Genomic DNA, 19,173 nt, shown 5'->3' with positions numbered 1-19,173 from the left:
AATGGTGACGTTGCTGCTGCATGTTGTCGCTGTGGTGAGGCTTGCACTGCTTTTTGTGCTTGGATAACGGAGGCGTTCTACGGAGTACAAAACCCAAGATTGAGCAACAGAGAGATTTCGGGCTTCTACATGGATCAACATACGTCAAGGATCACGACGAGCATGTTACAATGATACCCCATGCTAAGATTACTCGCAATGTTTGGCATTTCCCTACCTTGTTCTGCGGTTACTACCCTTCACACCTGTATATTAGACTAGTTACCATCATGTCAATGTTTCTTTGCTAGAAGGTTCCCCGTGACGGTCATGACTTGCAGATCTTGGAGATGTGACGTGACCTGCCACGCCAGCAAAGCGTGTGAAGCCACGCGCCCAGCATGTTCCTGGCAGTGCGGGTAGCACAATGGACAAAGTCGAAGAACAAGGCGGTTGCTGTTGTTGCTGCATCGCATGCCCAAGCGATGCCGTGCATGAACCAGTTCCCACGCGCAGTCGTTGCCATGGTGTTGCAGCAGTGGTGATCCATGGGTGAGGGTGCCCAGGTGGGTAAGGAAGACCCTTCGGGCTAGACAGGTGCTAAGGATAGCCCGCAGTCAACACTGCGCCCAGTCCCGAGCCCGGCCCACTTGGCTGCTACACGTCAGAGTACTACAACCCAAAACTCCCCCTACAACGCACCCAAGACCGTAAACCCCTCACCGCACCCTGCCCTGATTTGTGTAGATGGATGGCGAGCTGCTGTCCTGATAGGCGCACCCGCGCAAAGTGCCCGCACCCGACGCCCAATTGAAGCTGCCCATAGCCGCGCTGGTGATCGCACCCGCAGAAGCCCGTCCAGCGTCCCGGCCCACAGTCACACCAACGAGCTCCACGCCGCCTCTTCACCATGGAGACGTCGTCCAACTCGCACCGCCGCCGCAGCAAGAAGGACCCGGACCGCGAGCGCAGCACCCACCGCTCCAAGGACAAGGATAGGGACCGCGAGCGCCATAAGAGCACCCGCTCCCGCAAAACCCGCTCGTCGGCCTCCAAGGAAGACGACGCTGAGAACCCGCCGCTGCCCAGGCGCCCGTCGACGGAACGCGTGCGCAACTCGACGTCCACCTCGACCTTGTCGTCGTCGCAAACGTCCAAGTCGCACAAGATGGCCGTCGTGCCCGAGATGGGACGCCGCGGCTCGTTGGGCTCCGACAACACATCGCGCATCAGCTTACCCTACCCGTCGCACTCCAAAACATACGCCAAAGAGAGCATCTATTCCCGCGACGGTGTAGAGAAGAGGAAGTCGACCTCGACGCCAGAGGCCACAGATGGCGAGGCCTCGCCAGGCAGGGACGGCGAGCGGCCAGTCGCACCGCATCCACCAAACCGAGCACCACCCCCGCCTCCACCACGGGCACCACCGAGTCCCCCGCTCACTGAGACCACAGGCGCAGATCTTAGGAAGACGGCCAGTGTCAACAGCATGCGAAGGAAGGACCCTGACATGATCGCGCGAGAGATGGAGGAGGGTCGCCAAAGCGTAGACAGCGGCACGCGCATGACTTCGACGGCAGGCCCGCGGATCGCGTCGCGCTCAAGTGTCAGAGACGAGGATACATTCGACGGCACAGACCTCACTTCTACCACTGGATCGCAGCCTAGCACCATCCGTGCCAAGTCTCCACAATTGGAGACGAGAACGAGGACCGTGAGTCCATCCAGCGCTCGGCCCCCAGGCAGGACATCGACCCCGGGCAGAACGTCGACACCAAGCAGGACGTCAACACCTGTCAAGATGAAGACGAGAGCGCCCTCGGAATATACACTCGACTCAGACGCCACTTCAGTCGTACAAGATCGCAACTCTTACCGCCGCAGCCAATCACCCCCGCGTTCCGACGTCTCGCCTTCTTCTGTGGTCGATTCATCACCACGTACACCTACCCAGCACTCCGTTCTTCCCTCTGTTGTATCTTCTGTCAAGGATGGGCCGCCCATGATCGAAGTCATGACAGACCCCATGTCGCGCACACAATCCGTAGATCCCAGCTATGCCCAGTCCCCAATGACCCCACCACCCCCGCCTCCTCCTCCAGCCATGATGGAAGCTCCTCGCGTCGACTACCTGCTCCAGAATGGCGGTCTGGCCAAAGCTATTCCGCGAAGTCTACTAGCGGCTATTGATGGAGTTCCAGCCTCTGCCTATTCTCAGTACACTACACCAAGGCTATCTGGAGCACAAGCGCACGATGTCCGATCTTTCTTCAAGCCTCTGCAGAATGTACTCAACAGCTACAACACCGTCATGGACACAAGTGGATCTTTGGCGGTAGCCACTGGTTATCGTTCGGTTGCGCGGCGCCTTCTCGATCGTCTCGAGAACGTCTTTGCTCGCAACATATCCTCGGAGCATTGTCAGTGCATGATGTGCTTCGAGCAGTCGGTTGTGGAAGATTCTGCAGGTGTCAACTGGGGAGAAATCTTAGAGCTAGTGTCTGGACGTTGCGAATTGCCGACTTGGCCACCTTATGAGCAAGGTGCCGAGCCTGGACTGGGCATATCGTCTGATCTTGAAGCACCATGTCAGCGCATTGACGTTGATGTACCTGAGCAATACCGCGAGCACTACGAAAAGCAGTCGAAGAAGACCAAAGTTGCCGTGCAGTCCTGGCTATCAGACCAACAAGACGGTGTCCCCGAGGACGCTGACGATGAAACGTTGACTTTTATCATGCTCACCCGATTGGAACAGCCACAACGACCACTCTTCTATGCACTCTTATGGGGATTGGACAAGCTTCCAAATCCTCGCACACAAAAGCCGGACAGTGGGACGCCGCCGTACTTGGCAAAAGCTGGTTTGGCGCTACAGCGTCTATATCGACTCTACACTCCACCGCGCGACCAGCTAGTAGTCATGTATCTCATCCGCCATCCAGACATGCACAACATGCTTGCTACCTTGGCAGCTGTGACCAAGCACGAATGGGAGATTCTCGTCTCTGGACGCTTCGATGGCTTCCTTTGGTCAGGCGTCGATGACCTACCTGATATGAACACAACACCTCCCCGATCAGGCTCAAGAGCAGGACAGGTCCGACCCGGCGATGGACCGCAGCGATTTGCATCACCAGTACCACCGAACCGGTACGGCAGCTTCAGCCCAAGTCCGTACTCTCGACCGGGATCTGCCCGCCCTGGGTCTGTCCGTCCGCCCGGCGGAGCCCCTGTGCAGATCGATGAAGAGACCGAGATTGCCGTGCTTGCCGAAATCGAGCGCGAGATCTATCTTGGTATGGAGGCTATGGAGGACGCATTTGAACAACTCCATAATCAAGCCGAGACCGTGCGCCGTCGTCTGCGAGAGCGAGCTGCAGGTTTGTCTATGGTGGCGCAGCAGCGTAGAGGTGCTGGCATGGGCGGCATTGAAGTCAGGTCTGATACGCCAGCCAACATGCGCGACCCTGATGAAGGAATCGATGATCTGAGAAGCGAGGTTGGACCGGATGACTCGGCCAGCAACGTTAGCAACAACCGGAGAAGAAAAGCACACCGTGCACGCGAACGGAGAACACCAGCACCTGTGGAAGAAGAGAGCGAGGAGGATGTAGCGCTTGCGGAGAGGATACGCAGACGTTTCTAAGGTAATAGGGGTTTGTTGGAACATTTGCATTTGCGTTGGGGTCTATTTGCGGCGTTTGTTATTCTTTACGACTTGGGAACCATGGCTGATACGATTTATGGCTTCCTAACGGCCGAGATATATGGATACCCAGTTTGTGAGTGCGGAGATGGACAGGACACGCTTTCTTCCATTGTAGTGTGGCCGCGGAGCAGTTGAACGTATACCATTTACTAGGATTATATTTACAATGACGTCACATGTATTTACTTCAACATGTTGATTGGGCCTGCAGTGCAAGTGAGTTTCCGTCGTGAGCAGGACTAGGTTTAGAACGTGGACGATGGCGAAACTTGAGGCTGTTGATGGTGCTCCAATCATGTTAGCCTGTCCGACAGGCGATGAGACGCATAGCAGCAGACGACCCCGCGCAACCACATTAGAAGCCCTCGAGAAGTTTGTGTGACGCGACCCATTGGTAAGGATGGTAGGATACCATAGCTGAGGAGTGCCTGCGTGCATTTGATGCGATGCCGATGGTCGTCATTATACGGATGTTTTGCTTTTGGTTTGGAGCTCATTAGTCGAACGCGACGCATCCCTGCACGTTGACGCGCCGGGCATGCATGTCCCTCTATGACAACAGAGCGCGAGCGGGACAGTAAACAGGCCAACTCTCGCTCGGGCGGCCCATACAACAACCCAATCTCGCCGTATCTGGGGTTTCTGGCTCGACTGCACCTGCTTCCCGATTCGAGCAGCTGCCCACCTGTTCTCGCTCCGCTGCGGCCCCCGCCATTCGCTGTTGCCCTCGCAATTGGGTGTTTACGAAGCAACCGCTCTTTGGTAGGTGCAGACGACATCGCCTTGTTTGGTGATGGATTACCACGGTCTGCGTCTCTTGCCTTGACACTGACTGACGCCTTTCTTCACCAGATCCGGCCACCAGTCTGCTCGCTCCGCTCACCGACCGCCCCCGTCGCTGTCGAACCGAGTCCTTCGCTCTACCCCAGGAACCGCGCATGCGCATATCCTCAATCCGCTCGTCTTAATCGCATTCTTGCTCTACAATCAATCCGTTTAAACACACAGCCCTCTACGCCCCCGGTGCAAGGTTGCGCACATGGCCGAACTAGGCGCGAACGAGTCGGTCGATCCGAATACCCTCTACACCAAGCAGGAATGCATCGGCGGTGGTAGCTTTGGCAAGGTCTACAAGGGTCTTGACCGGCGGACAGGCCACACAGTAGCTATCAAGGTCATCGACGTCGAAAATGCCGAAGACGAGGTTGACGACATTATGGGTGAGATCATGATCCTCTCCGGCATGAACTCGCCATACGTCACAAAGTACTACGGCTCCTTTCTGGCCGGCTCCGACCTGTGGATTGTCATGGAGTTCTGCTCAGGCGGAAGTTGCGCAGACTTGATGAAGCCAGGCCAGATAGCAGAGGCTGAGATTGCAGTCATACTGAAGGAACTGTTGATGGGCTTGACATATCTCCACGACGACCACAAGCTGCATAGGGACATCAAAGGTAAGCCCGCTGGGCCGGCTGTATGCGGGAGAAGACTAATGTGATAACAGCGGCGAACATCTTGGTCAGCGCAAATGGCCAAGTCAAGCTCGCTGATTTTGGCGTCTCTGGACAACTATCGGCGACCATGACGAAGAAGAACACATTTGTTGGCACGCCCTTCTGGATGGCCCCCGAGGTGATTAAGCAATCTGGCTACGACGGCAAGGCTGATATCTGGTCCCTGGGTATTACCGCGCTGGAACTGGCAAACGGCGAGCCTCCATATGCCGACATCCACCCGATGAAGGTCCTCTTCCTCATTCCGAAAAATCCACCACCAACACTACAGGGCAACTTCTCACCCGCTTTCAAAGAGTTTGTCGAACTCTGCCTAAGAAAGGATCCCAAGGAGCGTCCGAGTGCGAAGCAGCTTCTACAGACAAACTTCATCCGAAAGGCTGGTAAGCCCGCCCGTCTGCAAGAGCTTATCTCAAGATATCAGGACTGGAAGGTCAGATATCCGAAAGAAGCAGCCGAGTCAGAAGATGAAGCCACACCCATAAAGAGGAAGGAGCCAGTCAACGAGGACCTTTGGGATTTTGGAACTGTGCGGCCAACAGGAGGTGGCCGGGGGCCGGCGCTCGCCCCGATGAACGACGCGGGTGCCAATGCGAGGAACCCCTCGCCACAACGCAAGCCTGTTACACAGAACAGCGGTGGCTACGGCGATGAGAACGACGACACCCTCCGACAACCACCTTCGCCGACTAAACGCTTAGCACCACTGCAAACACAAGGCTCGCCTGGCTCTGTGAGGACCGCTGCTCGGATACCGCTGCCAGCATCACCTGAGAAAAGATCAGCTCCTTCATTCCCCCAACCAGCCCTAGAGCTTCCACGAAAGTCCCCCGTGCCTGGCCTTTTCCAGCCTCCACCCAACAGAGGGCTAGTCACACCAACAAAGCCACAGGCCCCGCAACAACCCAGGCGACAAACACCACTACAGCACACTTATGATGATTTCGTACAACGGGAGATTGCTGCAGAAATGAGGAGTGTGGAACTCACACCACAACAGCGTGTTCCAACTCCAAGCCGCGCTTCCGTTCTACCGCAGATGACTATACCCGAGATACCGCCCTTTCGTGGGCAATCTGCAAGCCCCGGTCAAAGCACTCCGCAAAGCCAGGCACCGAAGCCGTTGCAAAGCCCTATTCGAGTGCAACAACAAGCACCGACCCCGGCGCAAGTTCAGAAGCCTCTACCACCGCTCGTTGGTCAGCAAGGATTACCATCTCTGGCAGGGCAGAAGCCACTTCCACCAACACAACAGTCGTTCACATCTTTCAGCCCAACTTCTGCATCCCGACCTGACTCATCCTCATCGTCGAACGACCCATTTGGCAGTCCAATGTCGTCAAATTGGCAGTCACAGCCAAGACAGCAACAAGTCGCCCAATCACCCCCTCCCCCTCCACCACACGTCACCAAACCTTCGCCAATGTCCCGCGGCTCCTTCGGTAGACCCAAGCCGACGTCAAATCATCCTAGCCTCGCTCAAACGCAAGGTTCTCCAGCGGCGCCCGTCGAGATCACAGCACTCAGCGGTGTGGTGATACCAGCCCTCGAGGCTGCACTGTCTCGACGTGCCTATCATCTTAGCGTTAGGAACAAACAAGAATCGGCTCGGTCGCTGGATGATGCACAGGGTTTCATTGAGCGCAGACGGCAAAGGCAAGAATGCCATGAGAAGGTCACTCGCCTGGTTAATGACATAAAGGGTAAATTTGAAGAGTTAGATCACTGGGACGAGAAAGGAGAGGTGGGCATGGGCGGAGAGGTCGCAGGCTTCTTGGAGGGTTTCCTCGAAGAGGTGCTGGTCCGCGTTGAACCAGCAGACGATTGAGGCGCATTTCAGTGTCGGCGTTGACTTTGGTGCTTGTGCATTTGGAAAGCCCTTTGGGGTTTCACGTCTGTTATGCGATCTGGCAAGGCGTTTATTGATGGAGGTTTCTTGGGGCATGTGACTGGAGTGTAGAAGAGTCTTTTTACCCATATCCCCGGATCGAATTGAATCATTTTTCTGCCCCAATATATACGTAGTTTTCGTGTGTGAACTGTTCGACATGATAGCTTTGGGTTGATGAGGAAGTGTTGGTGGTGGAAGCTACAACCAATCAGCACGAAGGAGGCAGCTCGGAGGTCCGCGGTAGTTTCGTCACTCGGCCAGGGACAACTCATTACCACGCGTTCCTGTACCGCGCTACACCAAAGTGCGGCGAAGACATCAGGAAACGTATTCATGATGGCGTAAGTGTAATATACTAGTGGAGATAATAGTTAGCTGACATCGTATACCTATAGACGCACCATCCGCAGCAATGCGCTCGAGAAGCTTGCTCGTCTGTCCGCGCAGTCGCCGTCGGTAGATGCCACCCATTCCGACTTTGCGAGGTTGTTCAAAAGATGCCCGGCGACAAGCTCCATGAAACTGCAAGAGCTGGAGGCTGTTCTCGCCCTATGCAAATCTGCACCCTACATCGAGTCGATTGACGTCGCTGAGAAGCTGCTGACACGCCTCTCCCCATACCTCATCGCATCCCACGCGCAGACGCTTGCGCCCTCGCCCAGCCTACGCGCCTTCGAGCCCGCGCCGTACGAAGTTCTTACCTACAACCTCACGTGTGCCGTCCTCTCGCTCGGCCTCCGGCATGATCAGCTACGGACGCAAGCTGCCACAGCACTCGGTGCTTACCTCTCCGGCTGGGTCGCAGCAGCAGAAGAGCTCTCGGGGGAACAATTCGTCGACGATGGGGCCGACGACTACGCTGCCGATGGCGAGCTGGCGCGCGTCATGACACACAATCTCTCGCTGCTGGGCTTCCTGAGTGCTGCTGCTGAGCACACCCACTTCTGGAATGCATACGAGAGACTCCAACTCATCCAAGACGTACGAGCAGCATTGACGGAGAACTTCCTTATCGCATTCGAAACCGTGCTGTCGATTGTGCGTAATGCGCGCTCCCACCAGCACGGTTTGAGGGAGTGGAGGCGGTACACGAAGCATTATGCTGCTACTGGACGGCCACTTGGTGCGATGATTCTGCACGACTCTTTTCTGAAGGTCGTGCTGGCGTCTGCCTCGCTGCTGGTTGGGACCAGTGCGCACCTCACTTCGCAAACGTCCATTCTGGATCACCTGCAGACCACGCTCCACAGGAAGAACCACCAGATTCTTAGGGACTCAGCTGAGAACTCGCTGGCTGAGGGGCTGGCTAAGATTGCAGGAGAGGAGATGGAACGTCTGGAGAACGACATGGATTATTTACAACGGGTTGGATCTGCTTGGCAGCAGCAACAAGCCTCCTCTGTCAAGGCCAAGGTACTTGTCACGTATCTTTGCTGTACCATCTACGACGACGACACGGATGTCACAGACGCGGAGGTCTTAACTACCTGGCTCGACAATGTGCTCAACGATCCGGTACAGAGCGCGGACCATGAATTGGCTTCCACAGTCCTCAAGTCCATGGCCATCCTCGCCAAAGTCTCGCCGCAGCTGGCGTCTAGCCTCGGTCGTTCGCTCCCTCGAGTTATTGTGCAAGCCAACTTCGACCATCGAACAACTTCCGTCGCAGCTGAGTCGCTCGCCGCTGTCCTAACTCTTCTTCCCCAGGATGCCATCATCACGACACTGTACAGCTTGGGCAATGTCATCAGCGTCGCTCCTAAACCTGACCGCAACCCTTCTTCATCTCCCACCTTGAACGGCAACGGCAAGCCTGCACGTACAGGTGGTGTCTATCAGAACCAGAACGGTAGCACCATCTCACTCACACCAAGTGATGTCGATGAGCCGCACCATGTACATACTACTGTCGTGGAGACCATCGTGTCCGTCGCAAGAAACTGCAAAGATCCAAAGATCACGGCGCTGGCACTCTCGATGCTTGTCCAGAAGGTTGGCCGTTCTGGAAAAGTTGTAGATGCGAAGATCATCACCGATTCAGCTTTCTTGGGTGTGCACAGTCCGCCTGGAGAATTTAGAAGTCTGCTCAAGGTCTACACTAAACTCTCGCATGATGCACTGGTTTCAGACGATGTGGCTACACTCGAAGCTGTCATGGCTGCGCGTCTCAACCTCTCCAGGGAGATTTCTGCCGATGAGCCTACCTTCGAAATTTATCTTACACATCTGCTAGACACCATCGTCAGCAAGGGAGATGCCCAGGAGACTTCGCATCGCCATCTGAGAGATACTGAGCTCGCAGCTCAAGAGATTGCGCAGATACTCAAGCCTCTCGCTCTTTTGCTTGAACGGAATGCGGAACGAGCGGAGTTCTCCGAGCTGGATGATTCCATCATTGGGCTCCAGCGTGATGCTTGGTTCAATATCGTTGTTCACGGCTTCGATCTGCTGTCCGATCTTGGAAAACAACACAGGGAAGAGTTGCGCACTCTTGCACGGTTCAGCAAGCCCCTCATCGCAGAGGAGCGGCCCTTCCTTTCGGAAAGTGACATCGAACTCAACACAGTGTTGCGTCGCGGTAAGTCGCCTGAACATACAGTCGAGCAGAAGAAGAGGCTTGGGAAACTGCTTCCGTCATGTGAGCCCGACACTAAGTCCTTGAGTTATCAGGAAGCAGTCTTTCTGAGCACTGCATATCTGGTTGAAGATTTACGTGCCAGTGCCGGGGATTGCACCAAGGCGCTTGCGTACTTTCTTGATCCAAAGCTGCGAACTGGCGCAGTGGGTAATTGCATGGCTGCCATTGCAACAACGGCCGTTCGGACCTATCTGGCGAAGACGCTGTCGGGTCAATCTCACACGTTCTCGACCCCGTACCTTGCACGCCAGCTAGCGACGATATTCTCCGCCTGCTGTCATCGTATTGCCCGCGTTCAGCAAGCGGCAGCTACCTGTGCAGATATCATTATCCGCGAAGTGCCATCCACGCTATGTCAAAAGAGTGCGCTATTTGCCCTCTTGGAGCTCCTTTCGATGATGTGGTACAGTTGCCTTGAAGGCGAGACTGATGATTATACCTGGAAGTCGACCTTTACATCAAAGCGGTCCAACATAGTGGTTGAGCTGTCTGATGACTACGCTTTCCGACGAGCGACTCTCGAGGCGTTACACAAGCGTGCAATCGCTTGGGTGAAGGGAGCGCTCGACATTGCTCCACTCGATGTCAAAGGGCTTCTTCAGTCGTATCTGTCCGAATTCGATGATGAAATGACTTTTGGTCATATATCGCTCGGACGATCTTTTGCGTTGGAGATGGGGTCCGTCATTCCGTCAACTGATCAGCGCCTTGGTGCTATTGAACGCCAGGGCATTAACATCAACACTGCGTCGGACTTCATCACTCAATACACCACGAGACAGGAATACAAGTTCCTCGAGGGCGTTGCTGATCAAGAAGAGGAATGGCTTCAGGGTGCACCGGCTTCTGGACGGAAGTCGACATACCTCTCACGAAGCTTACACGAAGCGACGAATCTTCTAGTGGACTTGGAGAACCGCACCCTCAATCACAAGCATGTGACAATTGCTGAGCTTCGCGATATATTGCGGAGAGCGGCTGCGCTTCTATGCAGGGTGAAGACGGACCAGTCGCCTATCGTTCAGCATTTAGTCGGAATTCCCTTCGCCGTGTTCTCGAAGCAGTCCATCAAGCTGGGTATATCACTGTGGACGAGCGTTGCCAAAGAGAACCCTCGTATGGAATCCCGCATCCTCGTCGCCATTGCAGAAAATTGGGAGAATACGGTGCGCAAGCGTCGTGGTATCTTCAGCCCTGCCCTGAGACACGAAGATCCCTTCTACGGAAAGCAAGAATTCGCTGCAACAGACAAAGAAGCACTCTCGAAACGCCAGCAGCAGATCTACAACCTGATCGCTCCGCACTTTCGCCTACTGCAGTTCTTGTCTAGCCACTTCAGCGCCTCGAGGTTGAGCAGAGCGGATGTGGAGCGTGTCTACGTTCGGCTAATGCACATCACGCTCGATGCCATGAGTGGTGGTTGCTCGCAGCCCCTTGCTCGCGAGTCGTACTTCCATATCGTTCTGCTTGGATTGCGCATTGCGCGTCACTGTACCACATTGTCGGCGACCATTAAATGGCGCCTGACGGATCGCATACTGACTGCTGCTCTGGCGTGGTTTGCGAAAGCCCCGCAATGGTCCTTTGGAGGCAACCGCCTACAGATCAAGGCTGAAACACATGTCCTTGCAGACGTGCAGGCGCAGCTTGACCTTATCGGAAAGGTCACAACTGTTACTGAGATTGGCACGAAACTGAAGGCAAAGCAAGATCTCCTCTCCTTGCTGCTCTCGAATGAGCAGACCCGTCTCATGGTGTGGTTGTTTCCACTCGATTACGGCAAGAAGCACCACTTTACTTCTGGGCGCCACAACAATACACTTCCTGATGTAAGTCATCTGTATACATGAATCGATAGGAGCTAACGTAACTAGACTGCCGTGTCTGCTCATCTAAAGACCGCTTGGACGGAGAACCCTGCCATTGCTGTACACCTACTCAAGCGCTTCCAGTCGCAGCGCCTCAACAACGAGGTTCGATGGCAGGTACTGAACTTCCCGCACAAGGTTTTGGATGAGCCTGATGCTCTAGAGATCCTTCTAGGCAATCTCTTACCAAGCGATGTATCATTCCAGCTTAAGTACATGCTCTACTGGAAGCCTGTGAACCCTATCACGGCCGTCACGTACTTCCTTCCGGCTTATGGGAACCATCCTTTCATTATCCAGTATGCGATGAGAGCATTGGAGAGCCACTCGGTTGACGTCATGTTCTTCTACGTTTATCAGATTGTACAAACTCTTCGATACGACGTCCTGGGCTACGTCGAGCGGTACATCATCGAGACGGCCAAATTCTCGCAGCTATTTGCTCACCAAATCATCTGGAACATGAAGGCAAACGCGTACAAGGATGAAGCATCCGAGGTACCTGATCCCGTCAAGCCCACGCTTGACAAGGTGATGGGTAGTTTGGAGTCTAGTTTCTCCAAGGAAGACCATGCCTTCTACGAGCGCGAATTTGCTTTCTTCAACGAGGTCACGGGCATCTCGGGTACCCTCCGCTCCGTTCTGCATGAACCCAAAGAGGTCAAGAAGCAGAAGATCGAAGAAGAACTTCGCAAAATTCAAGTGGAAGTTGGTGTTTACCTGCCTTCTAACCCCGATGGTCAAGTCATTGGTATTGATCGCAAGTCCGGCAAGCCGCTACAGAGTCACGCAAAAACACCTTTCATGGCTACATTCCGTATCAGAAAGACGAGACCCGATGATCAAGATCTGGAAGATCAGGAAGACGACAACCGCGACATTGCGCGTCAGCGGGACAACAGCTACGAAACATGGCTCTCTGCGATCTTCAAAGTCGGAGACGACTGCCGTCAAGATGTGCTTGCACTACAGATGATTGCTGCTTTCCGCGGAATTTTCAATACCGTCGGTCTTGACGTCTGGGTCTTCCCCTACCGTGTCACAGCAACTGCACCGGGTTGCGGAGTCATTGATGTACTCCCCAACTCCATATCACGAGACATGCTCGGTCGTGAAGCCGTCAACAGACTTGACGACTACTTCGTATCACGCTACGGCAACGAAGACTCGATTCGCTATCAAGAAGCGCGCTCCAACTTTGTGAAATCTATGGCCGCCTACTCCGTGATCAGTTTCCTCCTGCAGTTCAAGGACCGACACAACGGCAACATCATGATCGACGACGCTGGTCACATCATCCACATCGACTTTGGTTTCTGCTTCGACATCGCACCCGGCGGCATCAAATTCGAACGCGCGCCCTTCAAACTCACAGCCGAGATGATCGCCGTTATGTCAGGCAAAAATGCAGCGAACCCGTACCAATCGCAGGCGTACCGCTGGTTCGAGGAACTCACTGTCAAGGCTTTCCTCGCTAGCAGACAGCATTGCGAGCATCTTTGCCACGTCGTACAGGTCATGTTGGATAGTGGACTGCCGTGCTTCAAACCCGAGAGTATGAAGAACTTCCGCGATCGCTTCGTGCTGGATAAGAGCGAGAGGGAGGCAGCTGATTACATGAGGGGCTTGATTGAGAAGAGTAGGGGGAGTTATTCGACCGGAACGTATGATCGGTTCCAACTTATCACTAATGGAATTCCCTACTAGGCGGCTGAGGGCGCGACGTATGGAGGCTTTCAGTCTGATAGATAATATCGTTATTCTCATAGAGCAACTGGAATCACGTACTTGCCTCTTGGCCCTTGTCAAAAAGCAACACATCTGCATACCACTTACGCATACCCCATCTCTTGGCCCTTTTGCACACCGCCGTATCCCAGGCGACACTCCAATATGTCCCAGTCATGCATCTGCATATACTCACGCAGTATGACTCCATAACACACAGAATAAGCAATACTAGTATACCTCCATCTCAAAAACACTCAACATCTCACCCGGGCCTCTCGTTTCCCCCGGATTCCACGCGCAGGCGGCTAAATCAGGTATGCATATCGGCATGGAGCATGCATGGTAGGGCGCGTCTGGTCTAGCCCGTATAGGAAAGTGAGGTGATTAGTTCGCCCCACCTATATACTCCGATTGGCGGGGGGCGTTGGCGGTGACGCGGTGAAAAAAATGGGCTTCTTCTTTGCGCTTATGGCTAATAGACATTTAGATCTCTTTGTTCGTTAAGTAACCTTCCTTCAAGTCAAGTCCAGTTAGCTGTTGAATGCTCAGGCTATTGGAGTGGAATCTTTTCCAATTGTACATTCGGCGCTTACTTCCTTGGAATCGTTATGTTCGTATTTGACTATTAGCTCGACATAGTGATTTCTACTTTGAGCGCAATCGCGCGTTTCGATTTTCGACTTACAGTCACCATGCAGCAAGAGATGGAAATGGATATACGGAGGCTGCCCGAGTCAACCGAGGCGGGGAAAGACGAGGTAGACATGGTACAGAAAGGGCAGTTGGAAGCAGCGGAAGGAATGGATGTCGAAGAACAAGCTCAAAGTGGAAAGAGGAGTAGGTTGAGAATGGTGGCTATCATCACTGCGCTTTTTGTGAGTTTAGACCTACTTACCTTCTCCATGGCATCTTCGATGAACGGAATGCCCAATCTCCCTACAAAACCCTTCCAGGGAACACACTAACCACCACCCAGCTCTCCCTCTTCGTCTCAGCCCTCGACGCAACAATCGTCTCTACAGCGCTTCCCACTATATCACGCGACCTCAACAGCGCCACGGGCTACACTTGGATCGGCGGCGCGTACCTGCTTGCCAACGCCGCTTCAGGTCCCATCTGGGCCAAGTTGTCTGACATCTGGGGCCGCAAGCCCATCATGTTGGCTGCACTTGCCATTTTCTTTGCTAGCTCGGCGGTCTGTGCGACGGCGAAGACGATGCAGGAATTGATTATCGGGCGTGCGTTCCAGGGTACGGCGGGTGGCGGGTTGATTCTGTTGGTGCATGTTTGCATTAGTGATTTGTTTAGTTTGAGGCAGCGGAGTTTGTTGATGGTGAGTTGCTTGGCAGGTTTTATCGTGGGAGTGGTCTGGCTAATTGTTGCGTGTAGGGCTTCACCGAAGGCATCTGGGCGCTGGCTGGTGGTATCGGACCGGTCTTGGGCGGTATCTTTGCTAGTCTGGTCACTTGGAGATGGTGCTGTAAGTGACATCTCTCTCGCGTCTTTCCCACGTCTTTCTCTACGAACATGCGCTAACTTTGATCCTTTCAACACCCAGTTTACATCAACTTGCCTATCAGTGGGTTTGCTGCCGTACTCATAGTCCTATTCTTGGACATCAAGCACGAACATACCTCTTTCATCGATGGTATCAGGGCCGTGGACTGGTTCGGCATGTTCACCTTCCTTGGCTTCACGCTCATGATCCTTTTGGGTCTCGATTTCGGCGGCGTGCTCTTCCCCTGGGACTCCGCGAAAGTCATCGCTCTACTCGTAGTAGGCGGAGTGATGATCTTTGCGTTCATTTACAGCGAGGCAAAAGTGGCCAAGTACCCGTTGATTCCCATGACGGTGTTCCGTCGGGGAACAAATGTCGCCGCTTTCCTCGTCGTATTCTTCCACGGCTTCGTCTTCATTGCAGGCGAGTACTATATGCCGCTGTATTTTCAAGCCGTCCTCGAAGCTTCTCCGTTACGGTCTGGACTGCTCCTTCTCCCTTTCATCGTCACAGGTGCGATTGCCGGAGTTCTCTGCGGCCTCATCATGCACAAGACTGGCCACTTCCGTGAGATCATTTGGGTGGGCACACTGCTCCTCACCATTGGTTTCGGCCTCTTCATCTCCTTCGACGCATACACATCGACTGGAAAGGCAGTAGGTTTCGTCATCGTCGGCGGTCTAGGATCCGGAATACTGTTCGAAGCACCAATGATTGCTATTCAGAGCCAGGTCGAACAGCAAGATGTTGCTACCGCTACTGCGACACTATCTTTCGTTCGTAATATCGGCGTCGCAATATCCACCATCATCGGCGGTACCATCTTCCAAAACTCGATGAACGGTCAGGCTTCTTTTCTTCGAGACGCTGGGCTACCGCAGAATCTACTGAGTCAACTTGATGGCGACAGCGCCATGGCGAATGTCATGCTTCCTGCCACGTTCGAGAATGCGGCATGGGAACTTGCTGCGAAACAGGCCTTTGCCTCCGCGATGCGCAATATGTGGATCACGTATACGGTACTCGCTTTCTTGAGTTTTGTCGCAGGTCTGTTCATTAAGGCCGCAGTGCTGGGGACGGATCATGTGGAAACTGTCACTGGATTGAAGAAAGAGAAGGTCGCGGCAAGAGTAGAGACGGACAGTTCGTAGGGTGTAAAACGCGCTGTGGCGTGCACTTGCGCGGGAAGGTGTGAGACAGTCGTTAAGATGCTCGGGGCAGCAACGATGACGTCACGCCACTTGGAAACAAGCCGTGGGCCTTGCGGTAGGGAAACCATCTCGACTCGAAATACTCCAGACACCAGCTATCTAGATGAAATCTCGAACCCTGGCCAAAGTTTCCCTTCTTATCGCTTACCCTCCATGGCTCCATTGTGATCTCTACTCTCGCGCACCGTGCGGCACACCGATTGGAGATAATTATGCGCGATGGTTTGGAGCTTCGGAATCGCCGTCGCCGACATGATCTGCTTCCTGACGCTTAACACGCTTGCATCTTGCATCGTACTCTTCCGGCATCCCAGACGTGCTGTGTGATGACGTGCGGGTAAGGCTGGCAGCGTCGGACAGGCCGACCCCGCCTCGTGGTGGCTGCAGGTAGTCATCTCGCCAGGCCGGATCCCCTGTGAGTAGCGCTCGGTGTGAGCGAGACCTCAGTACTACATCGCATGCAGAACTCGGGAGGTTTTCGTTATAAAAGGGTCGCAGTGCGTTCATTTCCTGGTGTGAAGAGATGGAATGCAGCATCGAGGTCTACAACTCTGCGATGGCTGAGACCCAGGAATCGCGTTGTCTTATCGTCTAGCAGAAATACAGCATCTGATCCAGCATTCAGGGTAAGATTAGATTTCTCTGGGGTGACGGGGTGGGATGTGGGTCAACATCCGCGATAGGTGCGGGTTCCCTGGCACGAGGTTCGTCGACGCCGCATGCGTCCGCGTCACACGGCATGTCCAATCTCCTGGAAGAGCATTGTCCGTATTGTGCAACACGTCCGAGAGAAAATTGATCTCACAACCTCAAAACACACCGCAACGTCAATGAAGAGTAGGGATACCATTCGCCGAACCGTGCGAAATGTGATTTTTACCGCGCTGTCCGGCATCACTGACCCCTCTTTCTGGCGCACAAGGCTTGCTTCCGGTGAAGAAGAACGTCAGAGCTCCTGAAACTTACCGCTGTTTAGTCTGACTTGCGGAGACGCCAGCGACTCGTCGTTTACTGTAGGGAAACGTTTGGGTGTTTTTGCGCTAGCAGCGATGGTTCTCTGCGATCATAACCATAGCGCAGTACTGTGGAGTACCTTCAGTAGTTGTTTAATCTTACCATATCACCTCAGAGTATGTTGGTATCAGCGCCATGTAGTCTCAGAGCCAGTATGGGCCTGCGGTAACAGACGAGGAACCAGCAAATGTTCTCATGCCGTCTGTGATCTTTGCTTTGCTGCGTTCGATCCACGGATATTCTCACTAATGCGCAGAGCTGATTTAAAAATATCCGATCGCGTTCGGTGTTACCCATGTATCTTTGCATATGCAGCCACCACCCGCTGCGATGGGCTTGGGCCAGCGGGACGGATGAACTGCACCACCATCGTGCCATTTGCATGTGCACTTCAACAAAACAGGGCAGTGGACATATGCGAGACTTGCAGAATCATGCGAAGATCCACTAGTGGGTAGTTTTCAAGAGGTGAATACCTCGAGCATCACCTCACTGCCGTCCACGCGCCATTAGTAAGGGCTGGCCATAGTGCGCCGATTACACTAAAAGACCAAGGAAGTCAAAGCTATCGTGATGGCATCTTACGTGCCCATACATTGCCGGCCGCGGCTTCTGTACAAGCAGATAATCTCATGGATATACTGCCATCCACATGAGTCTTGGCGCGGATCGACCGCTGGCCCGGTAGATTGGAGACAGCCGAAGCCACCATAGTGACGTCTGAAGCGGGTCTGGCACATGTTACCAAAGCTTCGAGGGCGTTTTCGTCTTGATTCGGCGCCGCCGTTGAAGCCTTACAATCGGGAATATACAGGTACTAGCGTGTTGTTGTCAGACAGTCGCTCATCACATGCAGTAAGCTTGAACATTCGAAGGCGGTTCGGACGATAACTCTACTTCTAAGCCTCGGCTCTAGTTGATAATTTTACGGCATCTCCGACTTTATGCATCTGTTGTTGGTGATTCCGTGGGAAGTTGATTTGCATTGGTGCATTTTGACAGGCAAGACTCGGAGCGACACTGACTGTGGATGATGATGTGGAAGACCACGGCACATCGCGCAACCTACTAGATGTGATTATATATATACTCGTCGTTAGCCAGTCCTTTTGACGGTTCGATAAACATACTGAATTATACTTGGCTTCAACAGGCAATATCATTATTCTCCGCTCTTGTTTATCCCGACCGATGATCCTTTCGCTTTGCCGGGAACTTGCCACCGGTCCTTCGTCTCACCTTCAGCTCTTCCACTCAAGCACTTCTCGGCCTGCATAATCTCACCACATGTAGCCAGTATGTCTTCCAGGAGCGGGGACTCGGACATCCATCCAGATCGCATCCAAGCCCGCGAGGACCAATACCGTCGCGACAGCCAAGCCAGATACCAGTCCCCAGTCAGGAACAGAAGCTTCGATGTGACCGATCTCGGCGCCATCGGTGCCCTCTTTGATGTGCCTGAGGATGAGTCTTGGCCTCCCAGCCTAGAGCTCACCGACCACGACGCCCTGTCTGACAGTGCCAACCTCACAAAGATGACCACAGATACTAGCATGGATGTACGAAGGAACTCGGTAAGGGGAACTGCAGGCAGATCGCCCGTATCTCGCGCATGCACTCCTGAAAAATGCGTCCCTTACCTTCCATTGTATGAGTACGAGGAACTACAACGACAGAGATCGGCCAGCAGTAAGACTCTCCACAGTATCCTCAGACGCTCTGATGTCTAATCAGTGCTATTATTCGATATGCGTTGGCCAGAGTTCATGCTGACGGATCGATAGAGCGACGCCGAATCTCTGTGTCGACCACGGTAGAGCCCGGAACACAGGACGAACATGATGAACATGACGAAGACCACTATATCGAAATGCACAACACTCCCTTCTCCAACCATACCCCATCGCACGGCTCCCGAGATTTGACGGACAAAGAGGGTTGTAGTGTGAAGGATGTGGGGCTCAGTTCTTCAGAACCTTGGTCGCAACTCGGTCGAACTGTCGGAAAGAGCGACTGCGGAGGCCTTCGACCGTAGGCTCTGCACTACGAGGGTGTCGCTGAGTGAATGACCGTCACATGGAGGTCCACAATAATGGCAACGTCACCGTTGAAGGTCT

The 19,173-nt window shown here is 53.9% G+C and overlaps 5 protein-coding genes across 5 annotated transcripts; all 5 read left to right on the top strand.

Annotated features, from left to right (window-relative positions):
* Positions 1–889: 889 nt before the first annotated feature.
* On the top strand, positions 890–3,628 carry J4E79_006032 (uncharacterized protein; the record flags this gene model as incomplete). The annotated part of the gene is made up of 1 exon (XM_049354907.1): positions 890–3,628. The coding sequence occupies one exon, from the start codon at positions 890–892 to the stop codon at positions 3,626–3,628; it is 2,739 nt and encodes a 912-aa protein (XP_049210303.1).
* A 1,102-nt stretch (positions 3,629–4,730) lies between these two features.
* On the top strand, positions 4,731–7,033 carry J4E79_006031 (uncharacterized protein; the record flags this gene model as incomplete). Its single annotated transcript, XM_049354906.1, has 2 exons — positions 4,731–5,145; positions 5,196–7,033. The coding sequence occupies 2 exons, from the start codon at positions 4,731–4,733 to the stop codon at positions 7,031–7,033; spliced, it is 2,253 nt and encodes a 750-aa protein (XP_049210302.1).
* A 399-nt stretch (positions 7,034–7,432) lies between these two features.
* J4E79_006030 (uncharacterized protein) lies at positions 7,433–13,309 on the top strand (the record flags this gene model as incomplete). The annotated part of the gene is made up of 3 exons (XM_049354905.1): positions 7,433–7,437; positions 7,492–11,563; positions 11,609–13,309. 3 exons carry the CDS (start codon positions 7,433–7,435, stop codon positions 13,307–13,309), a joined length of 5,778 nt encoding a protein of 1,925 aa, XP_049210301.1.
* Positions 13,310–14,037: 728 nt separating this feature from the next.
* On the top strand, positions 14,038–15,982 carry J4E79_006029 (uncharacterized protein; the record flags this gene model as incomplete). Its single annotated transcript, XM_049354904.1, has 4 exons — positions 14,038–14,208; positions 14,310–14,666; positions 14,723–14,813; positions 14,892–15,982. 4 exons carry the CDS (start codon positions 14,038–14,040, stop codon positions 15,980–15,982), a joined length of 1,710 nt encoding a protein of 569 aa, XP_049210300.1.
* A 2,372-nt stretch (positions 15,983–18,354) lies between these two features.
* On the top strand, positions 18,355–18,779 carry J4E79_006028 (uncharacterized protein; the record flags this gene model as incomplete). The annotated part of the gene is made up of 2 exons (XM_049354903.1): positions 18,355–18,630; positions 18,762–18,779. The coding sequence occupies 2 exons, from the start codon at positions 18,355–18,357 to the stop codon at positions 18,777–18,779; spliced, it is 294 nt and encodes a 97-aa protein (XP_049210299.1).
* Positions 18,780–19,173: the final 394 nt, after the last annotated feature.

This window comes from Alternaria viburni (genome assembly GCF_023758015.1).
Source record: "Alternaria viburni strain BMP 2772 chromosome Unknown scaffold_12, whole genome shotgun sequence".
Classification (NCBI taxonomy): Eukaryota; Fungi; Ascomycota; class Dothideomycetes; order Pleosporales; family Pleosporaceae; genus Alternaria; species Alternaria viburni.
This window is presented reverse-complemented; position numbering and strand designations above follow the sequence as displayed.